We start from the raw sequence: 27,361 nt of genomic DNA, 5'->3' as shown, positions 1-27,361 counted from the left end.
TACTTTTAACTGATTCTGAGGTGCTTTGTATAGATATATTTCTAGACACATTTGTGGCACGTTGTGGAGATGGTGTCTATTATTGACTGTGTTATTGAGGCACAGCAATGGAATTCTAACCTTATATCTTTGAAACTAAAAAGAATTAAGAATAATTGAGGTGATCCACTAATTACTTTTTGTCTTTATTGTTTTTATGACAGTGCTATTAAGCAAACCACCATTTGCAGAAATATTTACAGTGATAACTGTAACGCTATTGCAGAGGTGTCAAGTAACAAAGTACAAATACTTCGTTACTTTACTTAAGTAGAAATTTTGAGTATCTATACTTTAATAGAGTAATTCTTTTTTAGCATACTTTTTACTTTTACTCCTTACATTGTCACGCAATTATCTGTACTTTCTACTCCTTACATTTTAAAAATAGCCTCGTTACTCCTATTTCATTTCGGCTTGTTTTCATTCCGGCTTGTCATCATTCAAAAAAAAACCTATCAAGATAAATCACGACATCCGGATAGAGTGAATTTGACTGTGGTTGGATGAGAAGTATAAACATACCATTCCGACACGCTATTGGTTTGTACGCGACCCATCGCACCTGAACATGACACAAATCATGTCACACTTCAGTTACATAACGCTGGACACAGCAGACGGGGCCGAGTACGAAGATGTCCGTGGCAGAGGCTCAAAACCAATGTCTCAGCAACCAGCACCAGCACCAGCGAGGAAGTTGGTAGCCAGGAAGACCAACCAACCCCAACCCTTATACATCAAATGGCTGTACCTGGAAGAATTGTTTGAAATGGTTGAATGGAGAAAGTCATTGCGCATGCACTGTAAGCTACGCACACCCAAATATCACAAGCTAATGGCTTTCAAAAACTCACCGTCTAATTTAAAAAAGCATATTGAGGTGAGCTGAAATTTTGTTATCAGTCAATTATTAACAAATTCAAATTTAACCAAATGTTACCTGAGCTTATATTGGTACTATATGCAATATTTGTAAGTTAATTGTGCAAAGCTATAATCTAGAGCTGGTTGATAAGTTATGTACTAAAGATAGTCATGATCATGTCTGTGTATGAAAGTGAGCGCGCCTGTATGGGGCCCTATGGGTCTTTGTAAACTATTAGCCAAATGCTGTTTAAAATGATTTTACTGCTAATTTTCAGTCATGCCAGCAGCTGTTTGTGGTCCTAAAACAGCTTTAAAGAGATAGTCAACCCAAAAAGAAAAATTCTGTCATCATTTTCTTATCCTCATGTTGTTTTAAATCTGTATGAATTTCTTTATTCTAATGAACTTCTTTTCCTCCGTGAAGAAGACCAGTCTTCTTGAAATGACCCAGCAGTTGGATGCTTACCTGGGGTGCCCAGGAGACACAGTAGAGGTACTGAAGTCCTTCCCAGCTGTGTGCCAGCTATCACTTAAGCTTAATACGGCACTCCCTGCCTCAGCAGCCTGTGAAAGACTGTTTAGTGTTGCAGGGCTGATCTTCAGGCCAAGAAGAGCATGCATTGGCTCAAACAACTTTGAGAACCAGCTGCTTTTGTGGATGAACAAAGCCTATTAGTAACTCTTTGTCGCATGTTGTTTAAGTCCAATGTGTTTGTTTTAATAAAGGTTACTGATGACATGCCTCTGAAGTTTGACTTTTTGCACTATTACAATACTTATAGCCAACTAGTCATATCTTCCGCTCCATGAAACACAACTCAGTAGTACACATATATGGTTCTTTAATGTATTTGCATTGTACTAAAATGCGTTCTTTTCAATGGGCATATACAGTATGCGGCTGAAACAGGTAGCCTAGTGCATCCCAAATTTTTCAACATTATCATATTAATATAACATTATAGTCATTATGACCTTTAGAAATATGTTTTTTAAGGAGGTTTGGTAGTGCACAATAGGCCCCTGTGGCACAGCCTAAGCGTTTGTCCTTAATGGCATTTTTTCCTTGCATTACTTTTACTTTTATACTTTTAAAGTAGTTTTGAAACCAGTACTTTTACACTTTTACTTGAGTAAAAAGCTCGAGTTGATACTTCAACTTCTACAGAAGTATTTTTAAACACTATTATCTATACTTCTACCTGAGTAATGAATGTGAATACTTTTGACACCACTGCGCTATTGTAAACATTTTAATAGCAGGCAATGCAGTTTGCCTTGTGACACATTCTGACTTTTTTACATGCCCACCTCCATTCATGACAACCTGACTTCTCACGAGTGAAAATATACAGTGTGTGAGACAAGTGGCTAGCAAAGTAAACAAAGTTATATCATCAGTCATGTTAAACAAGAGTAGTCCCAATTACTATAAGTAACAAATGTTTTCAAATATCCTATAAAGTATTTTATTATAATACTTTATCGTATACATAAACAGCATGACCATCAATTTTTCCAGAACTGCTACTGAACTCAGTGCTGATGGCATGCTCTTTTCCCTCAAAGACAATCTAAACTTCATTTAATCTAATAGAGTAATTGAACAGCACTTAAAATGTTATCTGGACTTCCTCCAGGGAAAAGGAGAGGGCAAGTTGAAAAGATTTCAACCGATTTGCATACTCTGTCTCATGGCTTAATCTTTAAGCCATGTCTGTAAATAAAACCACAAAAAGAGCTCTATAAATTCATTTCAGGATGACAAGAATAAAGGAAGCAAACTCGTTAGCTTAAAATTAATACCTTTGGAGTGCTAAGATAGCAACTAAACAAAATGATGGCAAAAATAGTTTTTCTCTTAAACAGTTTTCTTTTTTAATACTTATCTTATCACGTTATCTTATCAAGTGTTATTAGTTATTTTAGTCAAACATTTTAATTTAAATTATACATCTCAAAGCATCTAATCTAATCCAAAATGTTGACCGTTATCATCATGGCTTTCTTTCTATGTATCTTTGACAGAATATCTCAGATTACAGAAGATGCTGAGGATTATACACACCATGGTTCAGTTTCACTGAGAATTTACACAATTCTTAACATGAAAATGACTTCACAAGGACAATTTCACTGACTGCTTGAGTGTATAAACTGCTTATTGAAGCAGATTTCAGACTACATTATGTAACAATACTGATAACCACAAGATCAAATTGAGCAAAAATGACATTTGAGAGGTTGCCACACTCAGTTTTTTTTTTGTTTGTTTGTTTTTTGCACTTTGTTTTTGAAAATTTAAATCTGAATGTAGATGAAGGCAGTAAAATCAAGTAAAATTGATCAAATGCATGGAAAATCTGTAATGCATGACCATTGCATTAGTCAAAATGCAGAGCACTTTATAATTCCGACCCTTTTTTATTGGGTGAAATAATGGATGAACATCCATATATACACATTCTCCTGCATTGCCAAGAAGAAATTTATGTGAAATAGTGGATACGTTCCCATATGCCTGTTAAAACAATGTTCATCCATTTTGTTTTTAATCTGTTATGTTTTTTAGCAAAAAAAAAAAAAAATCTATCTATTTTATAACCCTAGCTGTGCATTCCACAAGACATGAGGGGATTTCCCAGACATGAGGAGTATGGGACCATTTAGAATGCTTGCATGCTGTAAGACACATCTGCACGTAGGATGGTTTCTAGGATTAGCCAGAAAATGTTTGAGACCTGTGTGGAATAAGCAGGGGCTAATCAGCAGCCGGCACTACCCGCTAATCCCACCCTCCTTTATGCCACTAACACGAGGTCAGATTATCACAAAGGCCCTGACCTGTTTGAGTCAATGGCAGAGGGGGCCGCAAGGAGAGTGAAAAGTGCTCCCTGGCAGAATGCAGATATAACAATACCATTGTGTACTTGGATGTTACTTTGTTTTGTTGCTGACCAGTCTACGTTCTGAATACAGTTTGAAAAAGGAAATCTGAACAAAAGGCATGTTTAGTTTAGTTTAAAGTAAAGTTTAAAGTTCCACTTTAAGGAAACATGTTTAGTGTAAGATCAGTGAAAAAAATCTTGCTGAATTTGTTGAGTAGTATAATATAAGGTCCTCCCTCAGAAATTAGCTGTCTTTTAGGTGTATGAACCTGAGGTTAAAAAAAAGTACACACATTAACCCAGCTAGTAAAGCATTACCTTCAACTAAATCTCCTTTAAGCTTGCCTTTTAAATAAAACAAGTGAGGCAAGACCACGGTGAACACAACATAACATCGTAGCTCTGTCTTCTTTTGTTATTTTAATTAATATTCAAACAGATTGTGTGCTTGCTTTCAGGATGCAGCCAGGGGCTTTGCCAAGCTCAGTCCTGATCTGTTGTTTTGCTGTATCTCTGGCTTTAAATGAACCCCTCAGGACCTCATTCATCCCCTTGTGTGCCACTCTCTTTCCCTCAGTCCAATCATTGATTTCCATCCATGATGTAATCTAATGGATTTTCTAACTATGGTATTAATCAATGTGCCAGTCAATGTATCACTGGCTACAATAACAAAACTATGAAATGTTAATTAAAAATATGATTCCTGCTTTTCTACTAAATGCATGATTCAACTAAAAAATGCAATTCAGTAGAATTAATAATTGAATTAATTCAAACTAAAGTTAAAAGGAAAAGCATTATGGTGCAAGGGTAGCGAATGAGTTGTTGTTTCTGTTTTTATACCAGCTCATTTCTCCCTAAATAGAATATAAATTACAGCTGCTGTTCTACAGTTTGCCTGCAATGGACATTCAACAAGACAATAGTGTCTACTAGGCTGTATATGCAGTTCGTCAGGCATTTACAACCCTTCCTAAGGCTACTCCTGACCTGTGACCAGAGTGTCCCTGATGAGACGAGGTCATGAGGTGAACACCTATAAACGGTCCTGGCGTCTTTGTGTCCGACTCCTCTGTGCAGTCTTATCTTTGTGTTTAGTCCATTTGAAAACTAAAATTCTGTTTTTGTGAACAATGCAGATATGCTACATCAGTTTCATTTCATTTTCTGTATAACAGACAAGCAGGCAAACCCAAAACAGAATAAATAATGTTCATAGTGACAAGGGCTGCATAAAGTTGCATTCAAAGTAATTGTAAGGCCACACACAAATCCAATTTAGCAAATTCATATCTATATTTTCTTTCCCATTGAAAAAAGTAACTTGGACGGTGTATAAATAAAAACAAGTCATTTGATTTGTTTTTCTGGAACATTTCCAAGCAGACTGGAAAATACTGCAATTCTCTGACTTGCCGCTAGGGGCGCTACTGCACTAGTTTTAAACTAGAACTGTCGTGGAGAGCTGCATTTCAGTAGCTATTATGGTATTTCTACACATTACATACATTAAGGACTTCACTCAAATATATTAGGCATCAATATAACAAGAAAGAGTTGCCTTGTAAGAGTTACTCATTAATTTAATGATGGTTTTATACAGTTTTCTGACACTTTATGAAAATCAGTCAAGCTAAATATTGAGAGTGGGAGATTTGAAAAGCTAAATATTTAGAGAAGTGTTTGTTTAACCGCAGTTAACACTTCTTAATGTGAATTACCAAAAGGCTATTTGAGATATAGCAACATATCCCTTACTAGTCATGAAAGGAAGTTAAAAACAACATAACGGTTTTGCATAAAGTACAAATGAAACATCACTGACATTTTAATGCTTGGAAAAGTTTTATTTAGCTCCAAGGAAGAACAAAGACAAGTTCAAAACCATTCCGATCTGAAATTTGTTGGTTACGTAGTGTTGATGATCACTGAATAAAACACAAATAGGGTTATACCAATGTCAGAAAAAAAAAGAAATATTGCACTTTGGTTCTAAAAAACAAATCGACAAACTTCATTCATTCCTCAAATAGAGAGTGAAAAGTTTAGCTTTAACACTGGACTAAATGGAAGGCCAAGCACAGGAACTGACTGACCATGAAAGAACAAAACGAACTTTTTGTTGTAAGCTTATTGTTTTTGCCTAAGGCCCAAATAACTAGCCAGTTGTGATTGTGCCAGTTGTGGATTACCAAAAACAAATAAAGTGAACAAAACAGACATAAACAAGAAAGGAGTTGTAGTGTCTCAGAACAGCAATAACTATTCTGTCTACTTGCAACCCAGCTCTCTGAAGGTGCAAGACCACAGCTATTGTTCCCAAAATAAAGCCAGGTGAGGGAAACAGAACTGCTCCAGATCATCTGACCAGGAAGCAAGACCTAAATGCCCATAATGGTAATCAAAGCTAGTCATCACAAAACAAAATTTAAGCCATAGCAAATCGGAGTGGCATGTCTGGGGATCAGTGCTCGCTTTGAAGGACTATTTGGTGTTCCCTTTTTGTCCTTTTAAACATAAACATGCTTCAGACAACACAGAGACAGCCAGAAGGTTCTGAGTTGTAATGAATGCGAGTGATGAACCAGGTCAGTTCTTCAAGGCCACTATGATAAGACCACTTTAATGAGTCTGTGTATGTTTGAAGCAGAAGTCCAAAACTTGTTTAAATCTACACACCCCTTCGAGAATCCACAAAGGACACATACAAGCACACATCAGCTACTTAACTATGATCATCCATAGCATCCTTTCAAAGGTTATAAATTTAAGCGACGTATCAAACATTGCTTAAAACATTTTTATTGGGAGATGGCTGAAGGCCAAACTTCCTCCAGACCTCAGTGGGATATGATTAATCTTTACATTTTGTTTAAAAAAAAAAAAAAAAAAAAAAAGTGCGGCAGAAGCAGAGCATTAATGCATTTGTTGAATGAGTTCTAAAAACTAATGTATGCCTCATTTCAACATGGTACAAGCCACAGATTAGGCTGCATCAAATTTCTTTGTGGGTCTTTTCAGAGTCTCAGTCATTGTTCTCTCACGTTTTGCTTTGAATCATATCTGCCATCACTGGCCTGGAGGAATGTTAGGACAAAAGTAAAACGAAGTACAACAGGACAAAAAGGGAATGTCGTTCGTCTTAGAAAGCTGCCTTGTGCATTGTCTTGTCTGTTCTTTTAATCTAATCTACTTTTTGTGTCTCACTTACATCCTTTTTTGCTTTCAAACAGTGCAATTGAAACATAGTCTTTTTCCATATATATTTTTTGTTTCCAACCTTTTGGCAAGTGAGAAGTTCTCCTGAGACTGAGTGCTTTTTAGGCAGTACTATGTAGGAGCCTGCACTGCATTACACTACAAATAAAAAAGGCAACAAACTCTTCAGGCCTTCTGCAGACAAACTGCTGGGTTCCACCCTGTTTTATCTCTCCGCCCTGTCTACACATGCAAGTGGCAAATGTCTAATGTTCTCTACCACAAAACATGCGCTAGAGCATAATCCCCAAACAAACGGAGATTGGCTTAAAGGCATTCTATGTTTAAAACTTATAGATGGTGTCCATGTGAAACAGGAGGAAAAAAACAGAAAAGTCACACTGCTATTACAAGTCACACAGGCAACAATGCCAAGCCCGAAGGACTTTTCAGGTGCTGTATGCCACAAGGTGCAGTTTGTCATCTGCATGTCCTTAACAGAGAATGCAATTAAGAAAAATAAAACCACCTAAGAGAACAGCTGAAATTAAATCAGAGCAAGATTAGAGTCTCTGAATCTCTGTCAGATTTTTGTCTCTGAATCTATTCTCGTCAAGCTGTGCGGATAAAGCAAAACAAGCCTGCAAACATTTAGTCATATTAGACTAAGACAGTGAAAAACAAAAACAATTAGTGATTTTCAAACTGAGCCTTAGAACTCAAGCTAAAAGAACAATGTGCAAAAATCCACAACAGAAGCAAGAGATTCTAGTTTTCTCTCCTTTGTACTGCAGGTGGTGGCTATAGTGTATCCTCTGCATATTTGTCTGTCTCCAGGTAGCTCAGTGCTACAGAACCTTACTTTGTGCCATGGTTACAGAAAGAAGCATGAGGACAACAGAAACTAGGCTGAATAAACCCTGGTGTTGCAGTCCAACCAGGTGCATCTGTCCACAGGGATCCACACAGATGAGTAATGTGATCACACTTCCCTGTGGCAGGAATGAAGTGACATGGCAGCAACTTCCTGCACTTCCTTACTGTCCTTCCTCCTGCATGTTCATTTTCTCTCGGCATCGACAGCAGCACAAGTGTGCGTGTTGTCTCCGGGAAAAACTGAAAGTCGAAAGTTTGAAGGGTACGACTGCTCTGAGCTGATGCTATGAGCTTTTCAGCGTGATGGACATGTGTCGGGCCTCTGCTCCTCTGGCTGTCTGGTTTGATCTGGATTTGGATCAATCTAGAAGGAAAGAATAGAGCAACACAGCTGACGTTAGAACATAAAAGACAGACAGGTAAATAAAGATCAGACAACCTGGAGTCACGATAAAATTTACCGACCCACAATTTTAGTGGATTCACGTCTTGTTGTAATTACAATAATTATGATGTGATGGCTCAGGAATATTACTCAAAGCTGTTCCATCTCCTTGGACTCAGCAATAGATTGTTTGAGTGGAAACACAATCTTAAGGAGATAAACTGTGACATTTCTAACTGTATAAAACTGTGAAAGGCACTGCTATGTTTGTTTTTTTTTAACATGACTGTACACACTATCAAGTCAGAGCCATCGGGTTCTCTCCTTCAGGTAATTACAGGTTCCAGAAAGTCTCGAAACCCTTCTTACAAATAAGGAACCTCAAAAATAATGATGCAAACACATTTCCATGTGTCACATTAGTCTGTCCAATTCTCAAGTTATAGTTATCTAAAAATCTAGTCTCATGTAATTTATTTATAATATTTACCTCAGAATATGGAGGAGGAGGCTGGAAACGGAACTCTTGGATGTAGGCAAACAGTGGGCCTTCAAAATCTTCACGGCCGGAGGACACTTCCAGGCAGCTTTGTCTTTGCTCCTCTGTGACCACCTCTGCATAAGCTGGTGGAGCTACAAACAGATGCACCAAAAACCATGTTGTATTTGCAGGCTTTTTCTGTTAACCATTAACTTCCCACTTCCTAGTTCATTAGCTAACTAAGCATAGCAAATCTTTGTCTTTATTGTGCCATGTGTATAGAACAAACCATATCTTACAGTCACAATATGACCAAAATAAGTACGAATATAAAAGGAATATAAAATAGTATGATGTGCAACCATAAAACTCACCTTCAGGTCTCTCTGGGAGACTCATCCCTAGCCAGTTCATGGTCATGCTACACTGGCTGCTAACTGAGGATGTGCGGCTGCCAAATGGGTGGAGAGGAATAGTGCCGATCACCAGAGGCAGGTTGAGAGACAGGTTCATAGCTCCTGGAATGTCCACATAGACCTAGAGAAAATAAGCAGTGGCAACAAGTCAGTTACACATACCATAAGACATCTGATGTAATTAGCCCAATAAAAAAGTAAGTTTTTTGACACCTTGTGATTATATTATGCATGTAAAGGGTGGAACTGTTTTACATGATTATTAGGTCATTAGCATTTACAAAGTCTAAAATTTTGGCCTCGGTGGTTAATTGAAAACTAATCTTGACTGGCTTTCAGTGAAATCTTAAAATCTCTGAACAAATTAATTGCTGTGTTCAAGCCATGATTTCAGGAAGCATAGTGTTTTATGAAAAACATTTTTTAAATGCAGAGATATACAACTTAAACATTGATTATTACACAAAGATCAACTTGGGTAAGCAAGAAGTCAATTTCCGTGTAAGATAATGTTATGAAGAAGTTTTGGAAATGTTTTTGATGTTTTGAGAAGTTGATAATGATACTATTAAAAGTCTGTGAGAAAGTGAGGAAGGAATCAAACTCACCATGAGTGAATACTCCACTCGAATGATGCTGCAGTCCAGGATGGACGGTGACACGGGAGGGATCTTCAGCAACTTCCCATTCCATGTTTCTGTCTTGCCAGAAGGCAGTGACTCCCCACGGATGTTGGCCACAAGCTGCTTGATCTCCTTCATCTTCCCTTTGGCATAAAAGGTCTGAGTTTGGTAGATGGCAGCCTTTGGCACGACCATGCGTGAGGAGCAGTTTTCAATCTCTGCAAAGATCTGAATCGATTCTCCTGCAAGAATCAACACAGGACTGAGCTAATGTGTCTTTTCAAACAGCAAATTACCAATATATCTAGACTAACAATAAGACACAAAAAGCTTTAAGGATAAACGAGATAAAATTCATGCTTGGGGATGATACATTACCTGGGGTATAACCCTTCCTTTCAATTTTGGCACTTAGGGAGATTGGACCTGAGGTGCAGAACCAGCAGCATAGTGTCTTGTCTTTTGTGCCTGCCTGTGGAGACTGCAGAAAGCAGAGCAAAGACAAGAACAAGACAATGTTAGTGTCGTGAGACTTGTTAGCTGTGGAATATTTTAAACCCTGTTGAGCATTGGATGGGACAATGGTCCTCAAGGACTCCCAGACATTCCACAATTTCTCTCAATTGCAACCTAAAGGCCCACAAAACACCCAGTACAAGGTTTCAAAAAAGACAAAACATTTGTACAGTGATGCCTCGAGATATGAGTTTAATTCGTTCCGTGACTTTGCTCGTATGTCAAATTGCTCGTATCTCAAAACAATTTTCCCCGTTTAAATGAATTGAAATCCCATTAATCCGTTCCAGCTCGCAAAATTCCACTCCAGTTGTTTTGTTTATGAAAAATGTACAGTACCTGTATGTATAAATGACAAATATTGTAATAAAGTAATAAAAGAGAATGTTAAAAAAAATAAACTGGTTTTACTTTACGGAAGATGCGCACGGAAATTGAGGGAGGAGTAAACAGGAGGAATTTTGTCTCGCACGTACACTTTCGCTTTCGTTCACTTACTGTACACTCTTAATGCTACTTTACACTTAAATGGAACTTAACTAAACTTCACTAAAATTAACAAACTTAAATCAAGCATCGCGTTAGTTCTGGCAGGCCACGTCGTCAAGTGTGCATCAGCTGTTAATCAGCTGTCCACGACGCGCACCAATCCGGTTACGACATCCATATTACCAGACCATTTAAATTCCCATTCATAGAGCCGCTCTAGCGCTTCGCTGCTGCCGCGATTTAAACTCCTTCCTCCAACCCCGACTCCACCATGCCGGAACCTGTTGTACCAGTTTACGTCATAAATCTCCACATATTTTTCTCTCTCTCTCCCTCTCTAATTATTTAATTATTTATTTATCAATACATTCATTTATTACTTTCCAAAAACGCGTAAGCAAGCATATCTAATACTATGCATGATTAGTGGTTCTGTTATACTGGGGGTTTATTCTATTTTCGCTGCTTTCTCTGCTTTGACCACGCATGCGCACGGACGGGCGCGTGGATTCTTGCCCAGAACAGAACCATACCGCCAACACTAACTGTATGCATATCATCTAATAAATTCTCTTTTGACAAAGTAGTCCTGACAGAACTGAAATTCTCTTAACTGAACTTAATTGCTAAAATTTCTGTTTTCTTTACATTAATTTTGCTTAATTTTCTTCTTCGCTTTTCTCTTCACTGGTTTTTGCCTTTTTTGTCACTCTTTCCTCACTAACATCTGCCGGCTGTTTTAATAAAAACCTGTCCAGTCGACATATCGTGTGTAGTCGCACAAGTAAAATTTTTTTAACGGATCCAACGCTTAAAACGGATCCGAAAATTACGGATCCGCAGATAGTCGGAACGTCACGCAGCGCCTTTGCGACTCTCCATAGGAAATGAATGACTTCCTGTTTATCGACGGTCGTTTGTCGTGTGCAGTGGAAAGGCAACAACCGAGTGAGACGCGGGAAGCTGAGGTGGGGGAAACAGAGCACATGTGGTTGTTGGGGATCTTTGTTTCGGTGGCGTCGACTCGGGTGCTCGTATCTCAAAAAATCTCAAGCTAAAAATATGGTCGAATCACAGCTCATATCTCAAAAAATTCTGTATAGGTGTTTGGTTAAAGTTTTGTGCTGGAAAAACACAACTAGGTGACCTGAGAGGCCCTGAGGACCAATGTAAGAACCCTAGTACTGTAGGAAGAAACTCATAGTCATCAAAAGAAGATGACTGATAAAATAAGAAGAGAGACTTGCGAATTAAATGGTACTGTGATGTGTGGCAGACATCACTTACCAACAGCAGGGGAGTGTTAATGTCAATGTGTTCGAAAACAGTGAACTCTTTCTTGGTCTTCATTGGCAGAAGCCATGGTCTGTGCAGCTCTGCTTTCACCCAGTACCGCACGCTGCCATGCTTCCCTTCGAAAGAGGTAGCCAAAGGTCTGCACGTAGAGAAAAGAAAGGTGGCATGAACAAACTGAAAGCTTTTACCTGATACTTATAAATAATTGTTTCATTTCATGTTAAGCTGGGAAATGTCAAGAAGGCACTCACGTTTGTGGAAGCTCAAAGCTAAATGCATACTCGTGTCTTCCTGAATGAATTGTGGTGAGTCCCTCCTCAGAGTTATCATCATCTGAAACAGAAGAGAACAATATTCCAAATACATGTATACCTTACCTGAAACAGTACTATATAATAATGAGAAGAAAGCATTATTTCATGTATTTGGGTTGTTACATAAATTATGGACATTCAAAAGACAAAATTATATATATATATATATATATATATATATATATATATATATATATATATATATATATATATATATATATATATATATATATATATATATATATAGGACTGTAATCATAAACAATAATTTTGTGTGTTTGAGTGTGTGTTATTGGGTTTAAAATGGGAGACATTCATAAAGGGCAGCGCACTTCCACGTAAAAAATAAGACAATAAATGTAATTCGACAGTCTAAAAATCCTGCGTTAAATAAAGTAAATAATATAGTTTTATGTTTTGGGTTAAACACAGACTTCCTCTCCGCCAGCTCAGCGTTCTCTCGGTCGGTTTCTTTCGAAGCCGCGTGCACGCGCACATCTGTCAATCACAAGCAGAGTCGAACAAGAGAAGACCGGACTAAACCGGAGCTGGCTGCTTCAGCGCGCCGCCTCGCGCATTACGCATTCACAGCCGTGCAGCGTTCACTAAGAGCTGCAGCTGAGACTTGTTTACTGTTTTCGACTAGCTTTATTTACTGTGCCCTGCACTCACGAAATGTTCCCCATTTTAATTCACACAGAAGAATAAAAAGAACGAGACAGTCAACGCCAATGAGGAGACAGAATACCGACTATATTTCTAAGCTTCTCTTTTATTGTTTTATTGGTATTTCAACGTTACAAACGATACATGTAGTGAATTAATTGCATTATACAAAGAAAACATTACAGAAGGAACTTATTACAGGAAAAAAGGTAATTAACAGTATATATATATATATATATATATATATATATATATATATATATATATATATATATATATATATATATATATATATGTGTGTGTGTGTGTATATATATAAATATATATATGTGTGTACATATATATATATAAATATATATATATATATATATATATATATATATATATATATATATATATATATACACATACACACACACACACATATATATATAGATAGATAGAACAGATACAAAATTAAAGCTACCTTGTACAGAAAGTGAACATTTGCAAGTGAACATTCATTCGCCCCAGTTAGGCCATTATAACTGAAAAACCCTCTACATCCGCTGATCTACATCCACACAAAGAATGACATGAATACATATCGGTTCTACAGACTGCTGTGCCATGGCTGAAGGTTTATTTAGTATCCTTTGCGTGCGATTGCCCGACAGCTTGTATGTTTGCAAAACACTTGCAGGGCTGCAGAGGTACACACTGCACTTGAACTCAAGCATTTCGATTAAAAAAAAATACAACACGTAATGCCAGCGTTTGCTGAGTAATTATATACATACGTTTCATGCATCTGGTCAACAAGGTATAAAAAAATACGAAAAAGGTTATAAATTTTTTTTTTTTCAAAAAGTTGCAGCTATATAAGACTTTCTGCAGAAGCGTGATGTCATCGAAAACACGTTTCTGCGTGATCCAATCAGGAGCGAGCGCGAGCAGGTACTGCATCAGAACAGGATTGAACCGCTTTTAACAATGGGTGGAAACTAACGGCGAAATTGTGATAAAACACCGAATAAACAGTTTGTTTTTGCAGTTTTTCGGATCAAAATAGCAAATTAGCCTTCTGGTGTAACAAAACTAACGTTCGCTTTAAAATATGGTTATTTAATAAAAGTAAAAATCCTGACTTAAACCACAAGAAGCCTAGTGTCGGTTGGTCGCCCATTCATTCTTCCTTACTTCTTTCTGACAGTTGGTTTAAAGCAGAAGCACAATACAAGTCTGAAAACAAGATCACTCTCAGTCTGGAAGGGTTTTATCTTTTGTTAAAGATTCTGCTTTTAATTATAGTGAACAGAATGAGCCGCTGATGCACAACGAAACAATTTGTAGTCTGCACCCAGACCACTTGTAAACAAGTCTGAGCTCCACTGACTGCAGCCACAGAGAACACCACGATAAATCATATACAAATAGGTTTTTAGAGACATTTAACTCGTTCAAATTATTTTCTTACCTCTTCCATGGCCAATAAGGATGTCTTTGTGATTTAGGTACTCCACTTCTTCTGTGTAATTCTGAGTGTAGGCAGTGTTGGATCCAGCATTTCGAGATTCAGTCCAACGCACTTTTGCGAAACCTTTTGCATGGATTTTAAGAGACTTGACGCGAATTTCTCCGGTCACTTCGATTATGACTCTTCCTGAGACACAGTCCCCGCTGGAGAAAACGGGAACATTGCTGTCATTGTGACAGTCGTAGCTCACGACGAAGCTCTTTACTTTTCCTAGCACCATGGCGACAAGAAAAGGGGAAAAACGGATGTATAAAATTCAGTAGAAAAAAAAGAAGTCTATGAAAATAGTCTCGTATGAAAAAAGCACGTCTCAACACTGTTTCGTGTCATTGATGTGCGAGAGCTGAATAACAGCAGACGATGCTGTTATCGTAGCTCAACACAGGTTCGGTGGTCCGCTATGAAAGACGGTAGAGTTTCGTCGCCCTGCTCACTTTAAGCGAAGGTTTGGTGAAAAACAACTCACGGCGCATGCGCGAAACTTTTCTGTCCGCCCCCAGCTCGAGGGAGGGAGGGAGGGGGGGGCATTCCCTGTCCAACTCTATTCCCTGTCCAACTCTACACTAACACATTAAAAGGAAAAGCTGAGCAATGCAAAAGAGACATTCACACATTAAATTTCACCTTTTTTGCTTTACTAGAGAAGTTACAATATATATATTTACTAGAGAAGTTACAATATATATTGAACTTCTCTAGTATATATATATATATATATATATATATATATATATATATATATATATATATATATATTTCTGAATTACAGCTACTAATTCTACAAGATATATGTTAGAAGAATAGAGATTTAGAATATTTCAAACATTTATTGATTCATTTAGTCATTAATATCAACAAGAAAGCTGGAAAAATAGCTGAAGATGGAAAAAGATGGACTAAAAACGTGACCTGCTCAACAACTTGTAGTTTATTTAGATGTCGTTTTATAGAAATAGAAGATGATGCATTAATTTAGGAACATATATTATATATGTACACTATGTGAAAAATTTTGGGTAACTCCAGCTGCAAAATGGCCCCTCGTGGTGATGGTGGTGCTGATGAAGATGATTGTTTTTATTGAGAAAATGACGTCATGCATTAGTTATAGGGATGCAAAATGCTTCTAGTATTAGTTACTTACTTATTATTGCCCATGTCATACAATTACCTCTTAAGTCTGTTGCAGACATACATGTATCAGTGTGTATATTGGACCTCAATACGCCCCCTTCTGGTTATATTAGTACATTACTCTCTTATTGTAGAAAATTTTTATAAATACCTGTTGCATGTAACTGAATCATAACTTTTGTAGTGTACAGTCTTTACTACCCTCTCATGTAAAGTAGATAACATTAAGGACATTGTGTAGTGTTGAAATATTGAAAAGTATTCACAACCTGACATAGGACCGTCTTACAAATGTAGCTGCCATTACTTAGTCAAACATAATATTTTTTTTAACATAATATTCTATACATATTTTGCACAAGTATTTCGCCTAATAAACAGGTTAGAACATTTTAACAAGCCGAATGTGTTTTAAACTACTTCAAATACTTGAGCTGATAAAAGCCTGGATAGCTGTCGCCCCCTAGTGGAAAAGTTTACTCTTTGCAAAAGTGAAAGAAGTTTTATTATGAGGGGATTCACACCTTGGGAAAATTATATGAGCTAACTTTATAAGTTAACACATTAACACAGCACAATTTATCTTAAAAACCGAATTGCACTACGTTTTAATACATAGCATTTTATGAGTAGATGTTTTTACCCAACCATCTACCTCAATTTTCGCAAATGTTGATTCTGTGATGCTTTCATGGTTAGGGTTTCTTTTATATTTCCTACTTATAAGAAATATCCAATTCAAACTATTAACTGGTATTTTGCTAATGATGGCTGCTGCTACCAAAGCCATTTGAAAAACCCCAAAAATTTAGTTTAATTATTCATTGTTAACACTGTCTTAAAATGGATTAGTTTGTATGATTGTGAAAACAGTGCAATAAGAAGAAAAGTCAAACAGGTCATAAGAAAAACAGAGAAAATATTATAATAAAGCAAGTATTAAAATTCTGCCTATATATTTTTTGTGGGCTGAAATATATCAATTTTCTGATTCTGAATATCACTGATTGTTAAGGTGCATGTGAAATACATTCTCAAGTCTAATAAAGATTCTCATTCGCTGACAGGAAATATTCATAAACCCAATACTAATAATATGTGTATATGTAATAATTTTTCCTGCATTGTTCTTATTATGCTCCAGAGTATTCTATAGACCTTGTGAAATACTGGTCAAACATTGTTTTGCTGTTGATCTTTTGATAGATATTAGGCTTTCGGCACTCTCATTTAAGTTTGAGTGGGGGGTACTAAAAATGCAGGCCAAGATTGAATTTTCACATATTGACAAGAATTTCAAGAGTAGAAAGGTTTCTCCTAAAATATGAGAATTAGCTTACAAAATTGGGTCCTTTATTGAGGTCATTTTCTTGATGCAGATACATAATGAAATGCAGTGGAACAACAACAAAAAAACGTAACTACTCACTTTTTTGTGACTTCAAGTTTGTTTACTGAGGGAGTGGTGTACATTAGTATGATCATAAGTCATCTTTTTTGACAGTGAAATCTGGCTGTAGTCTCTGTAGCTTCATAATAATTTGTTTACTGGGTCAGAGCACTGATGTCGATGGGGACAGAAAACATTTAAATATTTTGTAAAAGCTTTCCTCCAGTTTCAAGTTTCTTTTTTCCCCATTGATTTATCAATTTATTTGTATATTTGAGAATTTTATGTATATCTATATCTAGTGTCAATTTAATAGTGCATATGATTTGATCGATTTGTGTTTTTTAAAACTTTCTAAAGTTTATGAATGATTGTTTGCTTGACACAGTTGAATTTTTGTTCAAAAATTTCACAAATCTTTAGAAAACTTAAGCAGCTGTTAAAACTGTAAAAAGCAACTCAGAGCTTGCAAACTCATAGTTGATGTTAATCCCTAAATGTGTTTTCTAATATCATTACTAGTACTAATAATATAATTTAAAGCTAATAAAAAGTATTTTTTCATGTATACCAATATAATTCAGATATATTTATACACAAGTCATTATTGTCATAAATGTAAATTATACAAAATTAACTTTAATTCTTTGGTACTATCAGGAACCTACTGGAGTGAACCCAAAATGCTATGCCATATGCTGGTATAAAAAAAATATATATAAAAAAGGATGAAGGTGTTAGGGGTGCTGGAGGAACTGAAATAATAATAATAATAATAATAATAATAATAATAATAATATTATTATTATTATTAAACAATATAATATGCACACATTGCATATTTGATGTGTAAAATTCCAGCAACCCCAATGCCCTCCTGCATCCTTAAACCACAGTGTCATCCATATCATAATTTCATGTGTCCTTAAACTTTCAGATTATTCATGTTTCTCAGGGGATTTAGTTGGATAAGATTCTGGTTGTGTGGTTGGATTTGGCCAGAATCCTGAGGGAGCTCCTGCTGGAACATAGCCTGGGACAGCAGGCCCTGGACCGAACTGCGGGGCACTTGGTACTGGATTTGGATATCCCATAGGAGCGTGCTGAGGATTAAAGGGTGGAGCTGATGGAACAGAATTGAAGTCTGAGGCTGCTGAATTTGGATTTGGATAGAGGTCTGAATAGGAAGGAGGAGGTGCTTGTGGATTTGGACACACAGGTAAAGGGTAGGGACCTGGGTAAAACCCTGGGGCTGGGCCAAAATTAGTTCCTGGGGGACTGGGCCCAAATCCAGGCTGGGGTGGGGGTTGGTTCCATCCTGGTGCACCTGGGTTTCCATAGGGCTGATAAGCTGGCTGGTTTTGTCCTGGAGAAAAAATATAACCTGCAGGAAGAATGGTCACTGGGAATTTGATCTCAGGATCACTAGCATAAGGCACATCCAAATAGACCTGTGGGTGGAAAAAAAAAAAACGTACAAACACAAAATATATACTGTATATATGCACTTACACTTACAGATCTCTCCACTCGTTAATATCATAGCTAAAGACGCTGTATGGGGGAAAAAAGAAGACAACGACATTAATACCTTAAATATGTACTCCACTTTCATAATCCTACAGTGCATAATGCTCAAATTCAGATTGGCTGGAAGCGTCAGGTTTTTGTTGACTGTTTGCTTTGATCCAGATGGGATGGGATCCCCAACAATTTTAAAAATAGTACGGTAGCAATGGTTGGAGTGACCCTCTGCAAAGAAGGACTGTATTTGCTCAAGACTGTACTTCAGTTTGAGGTCGCGGGAAGATGAGTTATTGATGTCACTGGTAACCTTGATGACCTCACCTTTAAAAATGTAAGAATACAGAAAAAGGGAGTTAACAACTGCGCATAGCTGTGACTTTTCTTGTGAATTTCATTTTCCAATCAAGACTTTAGCTTACCTTGCATATAGCCCATTTTGTCAATTGTTGCATTCACTGAAGTGCTTCCAGAGGAGAAAAGTTTCATCTTTTTGTCGACAGATCCACTCTGTGGGCTCTGAGTATCAAAGAACAAAATACAGTACTGAAATGTAAATAAATGATTATATTGTACATGTAAAACTAGAATATTTTTACAGCATTTCACATAATTAATAATGCCTGTGCTAAATTTAAATTTAAATAGATGTAGTAAACAAAAAGAATAGATAGTTACACACACACACACATACATATTTTATATATATATATATATATATATATATATATATATATATATATATATATATATATATATATATATACACACATATATAAAAAGAACACGCCACAAAAATTGAAGAAAACAGACTTGTGTCATTTGTCATTATCAGTTTACGGTTACAATACAAAACATTCACTATTTGGTACGTGCAGTATGTTTGGTTTGGTATTGAAAAGGAATCTGAATTATGACATACAAGGCTTAATCTGCCAGCCACAATTCTTTCAGCTGTGCTGCATCAGAATTTATTTAACAAATTCTTGTCCATTAAATGAATAAACCTAAACTATTGCATACGCATCTATGTATTTACATATATATTTTACATATATTTTCATATATTTTATATAGTTTATACTTTTTAATTATATAGTTCACACTTTTTATTTATCTACCTCCTTTTGGTTTTATTTTTATCCTTAATTCCATTCCTTTTTTAATGCTTGAAAACCGGACAGACGTAAAAAGCATTTCACTGCATGTCGTACTCTGTATGTATGTGACAAATAAAATTTGATTTGATTTGACTATTGTGGTGTTTAAAACTCCTAAAAATTAAGTGACCCACAGGATCCCCTCACAAGAATTTATAGAGGAAATGTTCATATCGGCTTGTTTTCAGCTGCACGTACCATTAAATTGACACCAATAAACCTTGGCACAAAGAGAATTTCTTTTTTTTCAGTGCGGTCCATTTTCCATGAACGGTCCACTGTGACTTCGAGAATGTACTTTACTGAGCCATGACAGCCGTCAAAAGATGCTGGAAAATTTCTATGGTGGAGAAAACAGTATATGTTATTTTAATGTAATGTTAATTAACTTAAAATTCTAAAAATATTTACAGCTGAACTCGATTCATTTTTGGGGTTTTGACTACAGTTGCACATATCCAGAAGTTAAAGTTCTGCAAACAAATAGTCCATGCTGCAATATTTACATGTAGCTGATCTTTTTATCACGATGTGTGCACTATGTAAATCCAAGCCACACTTTTACACTATAACCTCCTTTGAGTGATTATACTTTTTTTGTGTTGCTGTATGGCATGTTGTACTGTTGCATGCTGAAGGAATGTGCGCTTTAGGATTTCCCCTACTTAATGATTGGTCTGAGAAACATTGTGTCATTACAAAATGTGTAAGGATTTTTTTTGTAAAGGTGTTGGTGGTGGTGTTGGTGTTGGTAGTAGGCATACACTGAACTGAGTATTGGTGTTACCAGAGTCAAATACCATATTAGATTGGACTGTAGTTTAGTGTTTAGGCAGTGCAGAGGGTTCAGGTTCAACTGATGGTATGTAACATATGAAAGCAATGAAGAGTGTTATAGTTGCTAAGGTTTTTACACACTACCCATTTAGTTCCATTGGTTCCATTGAGTGGTCTGTGCAATATGTAAATACCACATCTTGTAATGAGTTGATGGGTTCACTCATCTGCTGTAACTCCTTTATATGGGTCAGGGCTGTGATGGATCTGAAAACTTACTCCTTCTCCTGAGTGTGTGCAAATGCATGAGAAGGCTAACTAATGTAACTCACCACTTGACCAACTCCGATTTATATAATTTAAAGAGACGAGTATTAAATATGGAATATACCGTGAAGTTTAAACTGATTATTTTTACAAGAGTGCTTTGGAGTCATCAAAAGCAGAAATGTAATCAAAAATATATCCTCAACCTTAATCCTAATGTCAGGAACTAGGAGCATTTTGTTTTCTATTATTGCAATTAATTATATAAAATGGTAAACACACATACTACACAAATACTACTTAAAATAATAATAAAGAAAGTGAACTAACACAAACCCATAAATGAATACAAAGAAAACTGTAGCATCATGACTACATTTCTAAAATTAGCTGTGTTAATATTCATTTGGCAGCTTGTTCTCAGCTTTGGAAATAATATTGCAAAACTTTTAGCACTGTGTCTGTTAAGAGACAAAACACAAAAACAAAAATTTTTAAATTTTAGAATGGCTGAACTAGAGGTTTTACTTACTACTTCAGTGTAGTAATTCTCACAATGATGTATTTGTATAAAGGGTTTCCACCCCAAAGTATAAAGCACTTATAAACCCCATCAAAAGCTGTTAAAAGCTAATTAGAAATCACTATACTTACCCATGGGGCAGTTGAAAGCTAAATGGATAAACATGGTTTCCGGGCTTAACCACATTGCTGTCTGACAGTGAAAAAACAAAAAGAAAAAAAGAGCGAGAAAAACATTTACATTTGATGGAAGACAAAATAAAGCAGCTAATGTGACAACTGAATAGGAAAAGCAGAGAGCAAAAGCATAACAGACAGATATGCTGAAAGTTACCAATAATTCCAGAGCTTTTACTTTAATTTGCTAATGTAAGGAATAATACAGAAAACACTTACAGATCTCTCCACTTGTTAATATAACACCGGGATCTTCAATTCCTGAAAAAACAACAAAATAAACAAAAAAACATGTACGTTTTAACGTTTAATTATTCATGAAATGTATGTATTTATTGGATGGTTAAGATAAAAATGTGTGCATCCTTTTAAGCGAAAAGATTCCAGAAATTTCATTTGGACTGAAAGAAAAAAAGAGAATCAGGTGGGCCAAAATGAGAAAACTTAATCATATACTGTAACAAAACATTTATATAATTAGATTAGATTAGATTTAACTTTGTCATTACACATGTAGAAGTATAAGGCAACAAAATGCAGTAATGTGAAGACTAAAACGTATTAAAAGCTTTTCAAGATGGAAAAACATTAACTATGTGGAATCAGAACACACCCTGCTACATTTACTTTACATTTGACCTCATTTGGTCAATGCTCGTATCCACAGTGACTTCAATTAAGACAGAATGAAATAGAGCAAGTCAGGTGCACAACTTTTTTTTTACCTGCCTAAGTTCTCCCACACTACCAGTAGCTGCATGCATCAGATTCAAAACACTGAGGCAAAGGCAAAAATGGACCAGCTCCCTATTACTGCAAAGCACTTATCACTCCTCTCACTGTACCTTTCTTCCTTTTGTCTACTAACAATGCTTGACTGTTAGATAATCGTTGAAAAGGAACAACAAGTAGAAGGTTATAAGGTTATGGCTTTAAAAAAATGTGCAAGCAAGTCCACTATACAGTGTGTGTATATATATATATATATATATATATATATATATATATATATATATATATATATATATATATATATATATGAACTATTAAGGCAGAATGTACAGTAGGGTATAAGTACACATACATTTTAACAGCATTTATAGATTAATCTCTAAAATACTTAACCAGTAATGGCTTTAAACAGTTTATTAGTATTAGTTTTATATATAAAACTGCCATGCCCAGCTCTTCAATACATTTCTGACATTTATTTATCACAATACAACATTAGTGGTTCATTCTCAAAAAAAATTAAACATTTATGATGCGAAGGTCTAATCAGTTTCAGCATCATGCGCTCGTATCACCACAGTGGTAATTGATTTTTTATTTATTTCTTTTTCAGCAACAGAATGTAAAAATAAAATAATGAGTTATCTTTATAGTTAGAAAACTATCTAGATGTAAAGTTAATGTAGCTGCCCATTGGTATCCAGAAAAGAGACACAGAGCGTTTCCGACGGGTGCTTCTTTCTTTCTTTAGCTCGCGAAGAGCGCCATTAAACTTTAGTAGCACCGTGAAACTACATGTACACAAAGAAACATAACAAATAAATACGACTCATATACAAAAAAAATACAATAAATAAAGTTCACATTTACAGAGAAACATATAAAATATAAATGATAAAGTAAATGAAGACAATATGAAACGATTAATTTACAAAAAGAGCTCAATGATTAACATGTACATGCTAACAGGCTCATAAGACTTTGAAATAAACTATAACACGTAACATATGTCGACATCACATACCTCGCTCCGCTTTACCAAAGGGAGCTAATATGAAATTAAGCAAAATTTAGTCTCTGCTCACTGGAAAACACATATGTATATGGACTGTATAGGGACATGAATCTTCGCTCTTTTCTCTCTGCTGATCTAATTACCTTTACGTTACTCCCCCTACTGCTTAACCTAACATGCTCAAGAAACATGCTGAAACATGTAACATCCTCAAGAAACATTTAAAGTGACACAACCATATACGGTCATTTACAGTTAATATACTGTAGAAAAGTATGGGGATAATTTTACTGAATAATTCCTATTAACCAATTACAAAAACATAAAAATGAACTTAATAAATTTTTATTTTGGTATGCAGAATTCAATATAATTTGATTTAACCTTGTAATGTCTAAAAGAAAACAAGTCAAATTATTTTCAGGGTCAGAATTCGAATAAAACATGGTATAAAGTTTATGATTATAAATCAATTTTGAGATTATGAATCAGTAACGTTGAAATACAAACATTCTGACATACAGCTACTGTAGAAATGAAAGAAAAAATATGTGTTGCATTCCTTTTCTTTTACAACCTGGCAGAAATGGACTTCAGCAGAATTATCATTTATCACCTGAGATAAAAAAAAAAAACAACTAACTAGCGGGAACAGGAGGCTCACAAACCGCCTACTCTCACTGTTCAGGAAGATTAAAGAGCAAATAAAACACACACACTGTGAAATATACTGGTTTTGGGTTAAATATATTCACGGTTTCCTAAAATATCTGTGCCGGCACATTTTATATGTAAATTGAAAGCCACATTTTACAGTTTTTTCTTTAATTAAAACCGGTTCTTCGTCTTCACTCGTATATCAGAAATGAGCCACAGTAACATCCGCCACACCACCCCACAGTTCATACAGTGGTTTAACCTGTTATTATGTTCAGTATGTATAACAGCAGTGACTTACCTTTCTTTGAAGGGTCCTGAATGAAATACTGTTTGAGTTTAAAGTATCTTTCATTAGCACTGTAAGTACGGTGTCGGTCATTCCGCCGCTCGCTCCAGCTGACTTTTGCTTCCCCTTTACACTTTATGTAAAGGCTTCCAATCGTAACTTCTTTAGTCACTTCGAAACTGACTCGACCATTAATAACATCGCCGTTTGTGAATGTGTTACTGTTATTAACCGGATCGTAAATGATAGAGAGTTGTTTTATCGGTGACATTGTAGTCCTGCTCTCCGCCTATAGTGCTAATGAACTGTAAACAACAAAGCCTTACAAACTTCCTTAAAGGCTTTCTATGGAAGGCCATAAGGCCCAAAGAGTCTCTATGGAAACACAAGTCAGTATTCAGTACTCAGGACTGTAACCATGACTTTTTATTTTTTAAATAATTTTTAAATTGGAAAAAACAGAAATGGTACTGTACAAACTCCTTGAAAGAAAGAAAGAAAGAAAGAAAGAAAGAAAGAAAGAAAGAAAGAAAAAATTTTCTCCAGAATTGTCTTTTATGAACTGAAAATGAAAATGCTGACAGGTACAGGAAAGTGGATTTAAACCTAATCAGTAGAATCACCAAAACATCTCTCATTTCATTTCAGGAACCAAATTTTCTATTATTATTTACATAAAAAAATTAAGGAGTGAGTCAGTTTCATCAGGAGAACATTAACACCCATGAATTATAAAACATTAAATGGGATCTCATTAGCCTATAACTATAACTTGTCAATATTTATTTGATTGATGATGGCATTTGAACCATAAATTTGCAAATCTACATTCATTTTATTAATGACACATGACTTCACCCAACACCTGATGCCGTAAATGATCATGAACACCACTCATCTGTCAAAACTTTCTCTCTCATAACACTACCTCCACCCTGCCTATACAATGGACAATAAGTTTTGTATATTAAGTAGCTTATTTCTTTCTTCACACTTTGGATTTTTAACCACTTTGTTAAAGGTTGATCTTAGTTCCAGAAATTTTGTTGCTCATCTCTCTACTTCTTTGTGATTTCCAGTCTGGTTTTCTGATTGATACTACTGATGAGTGGCTTGCATTTTCTGTAATGGCATCTATATTTTTTTTTCTGAACAGTTTAAGACTTTAGCCATGCCCTGTGTGGTTGTTGTTGGTAATGTCATTGACAGTTGTTTTGAGGTTTTTCTTCACAAATCTCCCAGGGACAGCTCTCTAGTCCTCATGTTGGTTTATACTTCTAAAGAAAAAATGAAGTCTTCACAGGCAGGTACACTAGATTTATGCATATTATCATTAATATCATCAGTGTGTAAATGTACACACAAGATACATTTTAAATACTGACACTAATTAGATGAAACAGAAAACAGATCATGTGATGTGCTGGGACTGACGGCTAGTGTTGTTCTGTGCTGTACACAATGCTACCATGACAAGAATTAAAAAATAATCAGAAAATTAAGGACGTATTCATATTCATTTGATTTTAACTTGTCTCTAAATCTTACACAATTTCTGAATGTCAGTTTTGGACATTCTTTTTGGTGGAGTGCAGAGACCGATCAAAAATAAATGTGGTTGTGGAAAAAAAACAAGGCATCTGATATTTCAGAGTATTCTAACACTGTAGCTGCAACTTTTCATTCAGATTCTGAGAAGGCCTAGGATATGCTTGAATGAAACTATTTCGATTTAGTTTAATTTTCTTTGTATAGTGCTTTTAACAATGGACATTTTCTCAAAATAGCTTTACAAACATATCAAAAGTGAGAATAAAAAAATTATATTTGTCCTCAATGAACAAGTCTGAGGCAAATGAGGCTTCATAAAACGGAGTCGGGCCGACAAACAAAACAAACGTGTAGCCAATGAGCAGAAAGGGGCGTGTCTTCTCAATATGCAGCGGAGAGAGTGTTCAGTGCACATGTCTGACATTAGCAGAAAGCGATTGAAACATTGACATGACGGATATCTGCCATTACCTCTGCCTCAGGTTCTAGGTGTTGAACGTCGTCTTCCGTGTGAAACGGAGCTAAACCTTTCACGGTACAACACATAGTACTACAAAAACACACTTGTATTACCATAGTATTACTCATTGAGTTCCTTTATTGATAAAAAATATCCCCTCGGCCTGCTGCCCCAGCAGGTTCCACCATAATAGTTGCCTGGGTTGCGTATTTATGGGTGGGGCGGAGCTATCAAAACAGGGGTGACACCCATTTGGGTTAGGGGCGTGTTTGTTTAGGTGATTTCAAATGTCAACTTTGGCTTTCAAACATCGTGCACCCCACCTTTCTTTATAGGTTTAACTCTAATTCCTTCATGCCAAAGCCAACAAAATGTTCAATGATGGAAACCCAAGTGCAAAACCAACTGCCACAACAGCAGGTCAATCAGCAGACTTATTGGCCATTCCTCCAAAAGCAATATACAAAAAAATTACTTATATAATAACCAATATACACTCAAAATTATATCTAATAAATCAAGGGTCAGGGCAGCACGGTGGCTTAGTGGTTAGCACGTTCGCCTCACACCTCCAGGATCGGGGTTCGAGTCCCGCCTCCACCTAGTGTGTGTGGAGTTTGCATGTTCTCCCCGTGCCTCGGGGGTTTCCTCCGGGTACTCCGGTTTCCTCCCCCGGTCCAAAGACATGCATGGTAGGTTGATTGGCATTTCTGGAAAAATTGTCCCTAGTGTGTGAATGAGAGTGTGTGTGCCCTGCGATGGGTTGGCACTCCGTCCACGGTGTATCCTGCCTTGATGCCCGATGACGCCTGAGATAGGCACAGGCTCCCCGTGACCCCAGTAGTTCGGATAAGCGGTAGAAAATGAATGAATGAATGAAATCAAGGGTCACCTTTATCTGGATGATGCCCTCTATCAACAATTTGCTTGCATTATTCTTTGATCCCCTTGCAGACAATTAGGCAGGACATATATCATCAAATGTAATAATATATAATACACAAAATGAAATATCACTATATGCAAATGATATACATTTTTATTATTGATTTTTTTCAGATGTCCCTCAACCACTCATTCTTTCAGGAACTCAAATTTATTTGGCATAGTTAAAAATTCAATTGAATAAT

General features: G+C 36.1%; 2 protein-coding genes across 2 annotated transcripts; both read right to left on the bottom strand.

Moving 5' to 3' along the window:
* Positions 1-5,626: 5,626 nt before the first annotated feature.
* Positions 5,627-15,008, bottom strand: arrdc3a (arrestin domain containing 3a). The gene is made up of 8 exons (XM_060884105.1): positions 14,517-15,008; positions 12,332-12,413; positions 12,072-12,219; positions 10,158-10,260; positions 9,765-10,021; positions 9,115-9,277; positions 8,750-8,892; positions 5,627-8,238 (listed from the first exon to the last, which is right to left on the bottom strand). Exons 1-8 carry the CDS (start codon positions 14,794-14,796, stop codon positions 8,170-8,172), a joined length of 1,245 nt encoding a protein of 414 aa, XP_060740088.1. The 5' UTR covers positions 14,797-15,008; the 3' UTR covers positions 5,627-8,169.
* A 2,033-nt stretch (positions 15,009-17,041) lies between these two features.
* On the bottom strand, positions 17,042-24,534 carry LOC132855072 (arrestin domain-containing protein 3-like). Its single transcript, XM_060883800.1, has 7 exons — positions 24,233-24,534; positions 21,747-21,788; positions 21,483-21,543; positions 19,983-20,124; positions 19,047-19,143; positions 18,692-18,948; positions 17,042-18,551 (listed from the first exon to the last, which is right to left on the bottom strand). The coding sequence occupies exons 1-7, from the start codon at positions 24,489-24,491 to the stop codon at positions 18,039-18,041; spliced, it is 1,371 nt and encodes a 456-aa protein (XP_060739783.1). The 5' UTR covers positions 24,492-24,534; the 3' UTR covers positions 17,042-18,038.
* Positions 24,535-27,361: the final 2,827 nt, after the last annotated feature.

Source organism: Tachysurus vachellii, chromosome 12 (assembly GCF_030014155.1).
Source record: "Tachysurus vachellii isolate PV-2020 chromosome 12, HZAU_Pvac_v1, whole genome shotgun sequence".
Taxonomy (NCBI): domain Eukaryota; kingdom Metazoa; phylum Chordata; class Actinopteri; order Siluriformes; family Bagridae; genus Tachysurus; species Tachysurus vachellii.
Note: the sequence above shows the minus strand (reverse complement) of the source record. Positions and strands in the feature narration are given on the sequence as shown.

Coding starts and splice junctions, on each gene's coding strand:
- LOC132855072 (XM_060883800.1), bottom strand. CDS start 24,491: ATGTCACCGATAAAACAACTCTCTATCATTTACGATCCGGTTAATAAC. Junction 21,789..24,232: donor TCAGGACCCTTCAAAGAAAG/GTAAGTCACTGC, acceptor TTGTTTTTTCAG/GAATTGAAGATCCCGGTGTT. Junction 20,125..21,482: donor AGCTTTCAACTGCCCCATGG/GTAAGTATAGTG, acceptor TCTCCACCATAG/AAATTTTCCAGCATCTTTTG.
- arrdc3a (XM_060884105.1), bottom strand. CDS start 14,796: ATGGTGCTAGGAAAAGTAAAGAGCTTCGTCGTGAGCTACGACTGTCAC. Junction 10,261..12,071: donor TTAACACTCCCCTGCTGTTG/GTAAGTGATGTC, acceptor TGCTTTCTGCAG/TCTCCACAGGCAGGCACAAA. Junction 9,278..9,764: donor GAGTGGAGTATTCACTCATG/GTGAGTTTGATT, acceptor TATTTTCTCTAG/GTCTATGTGGACATTCCAGG.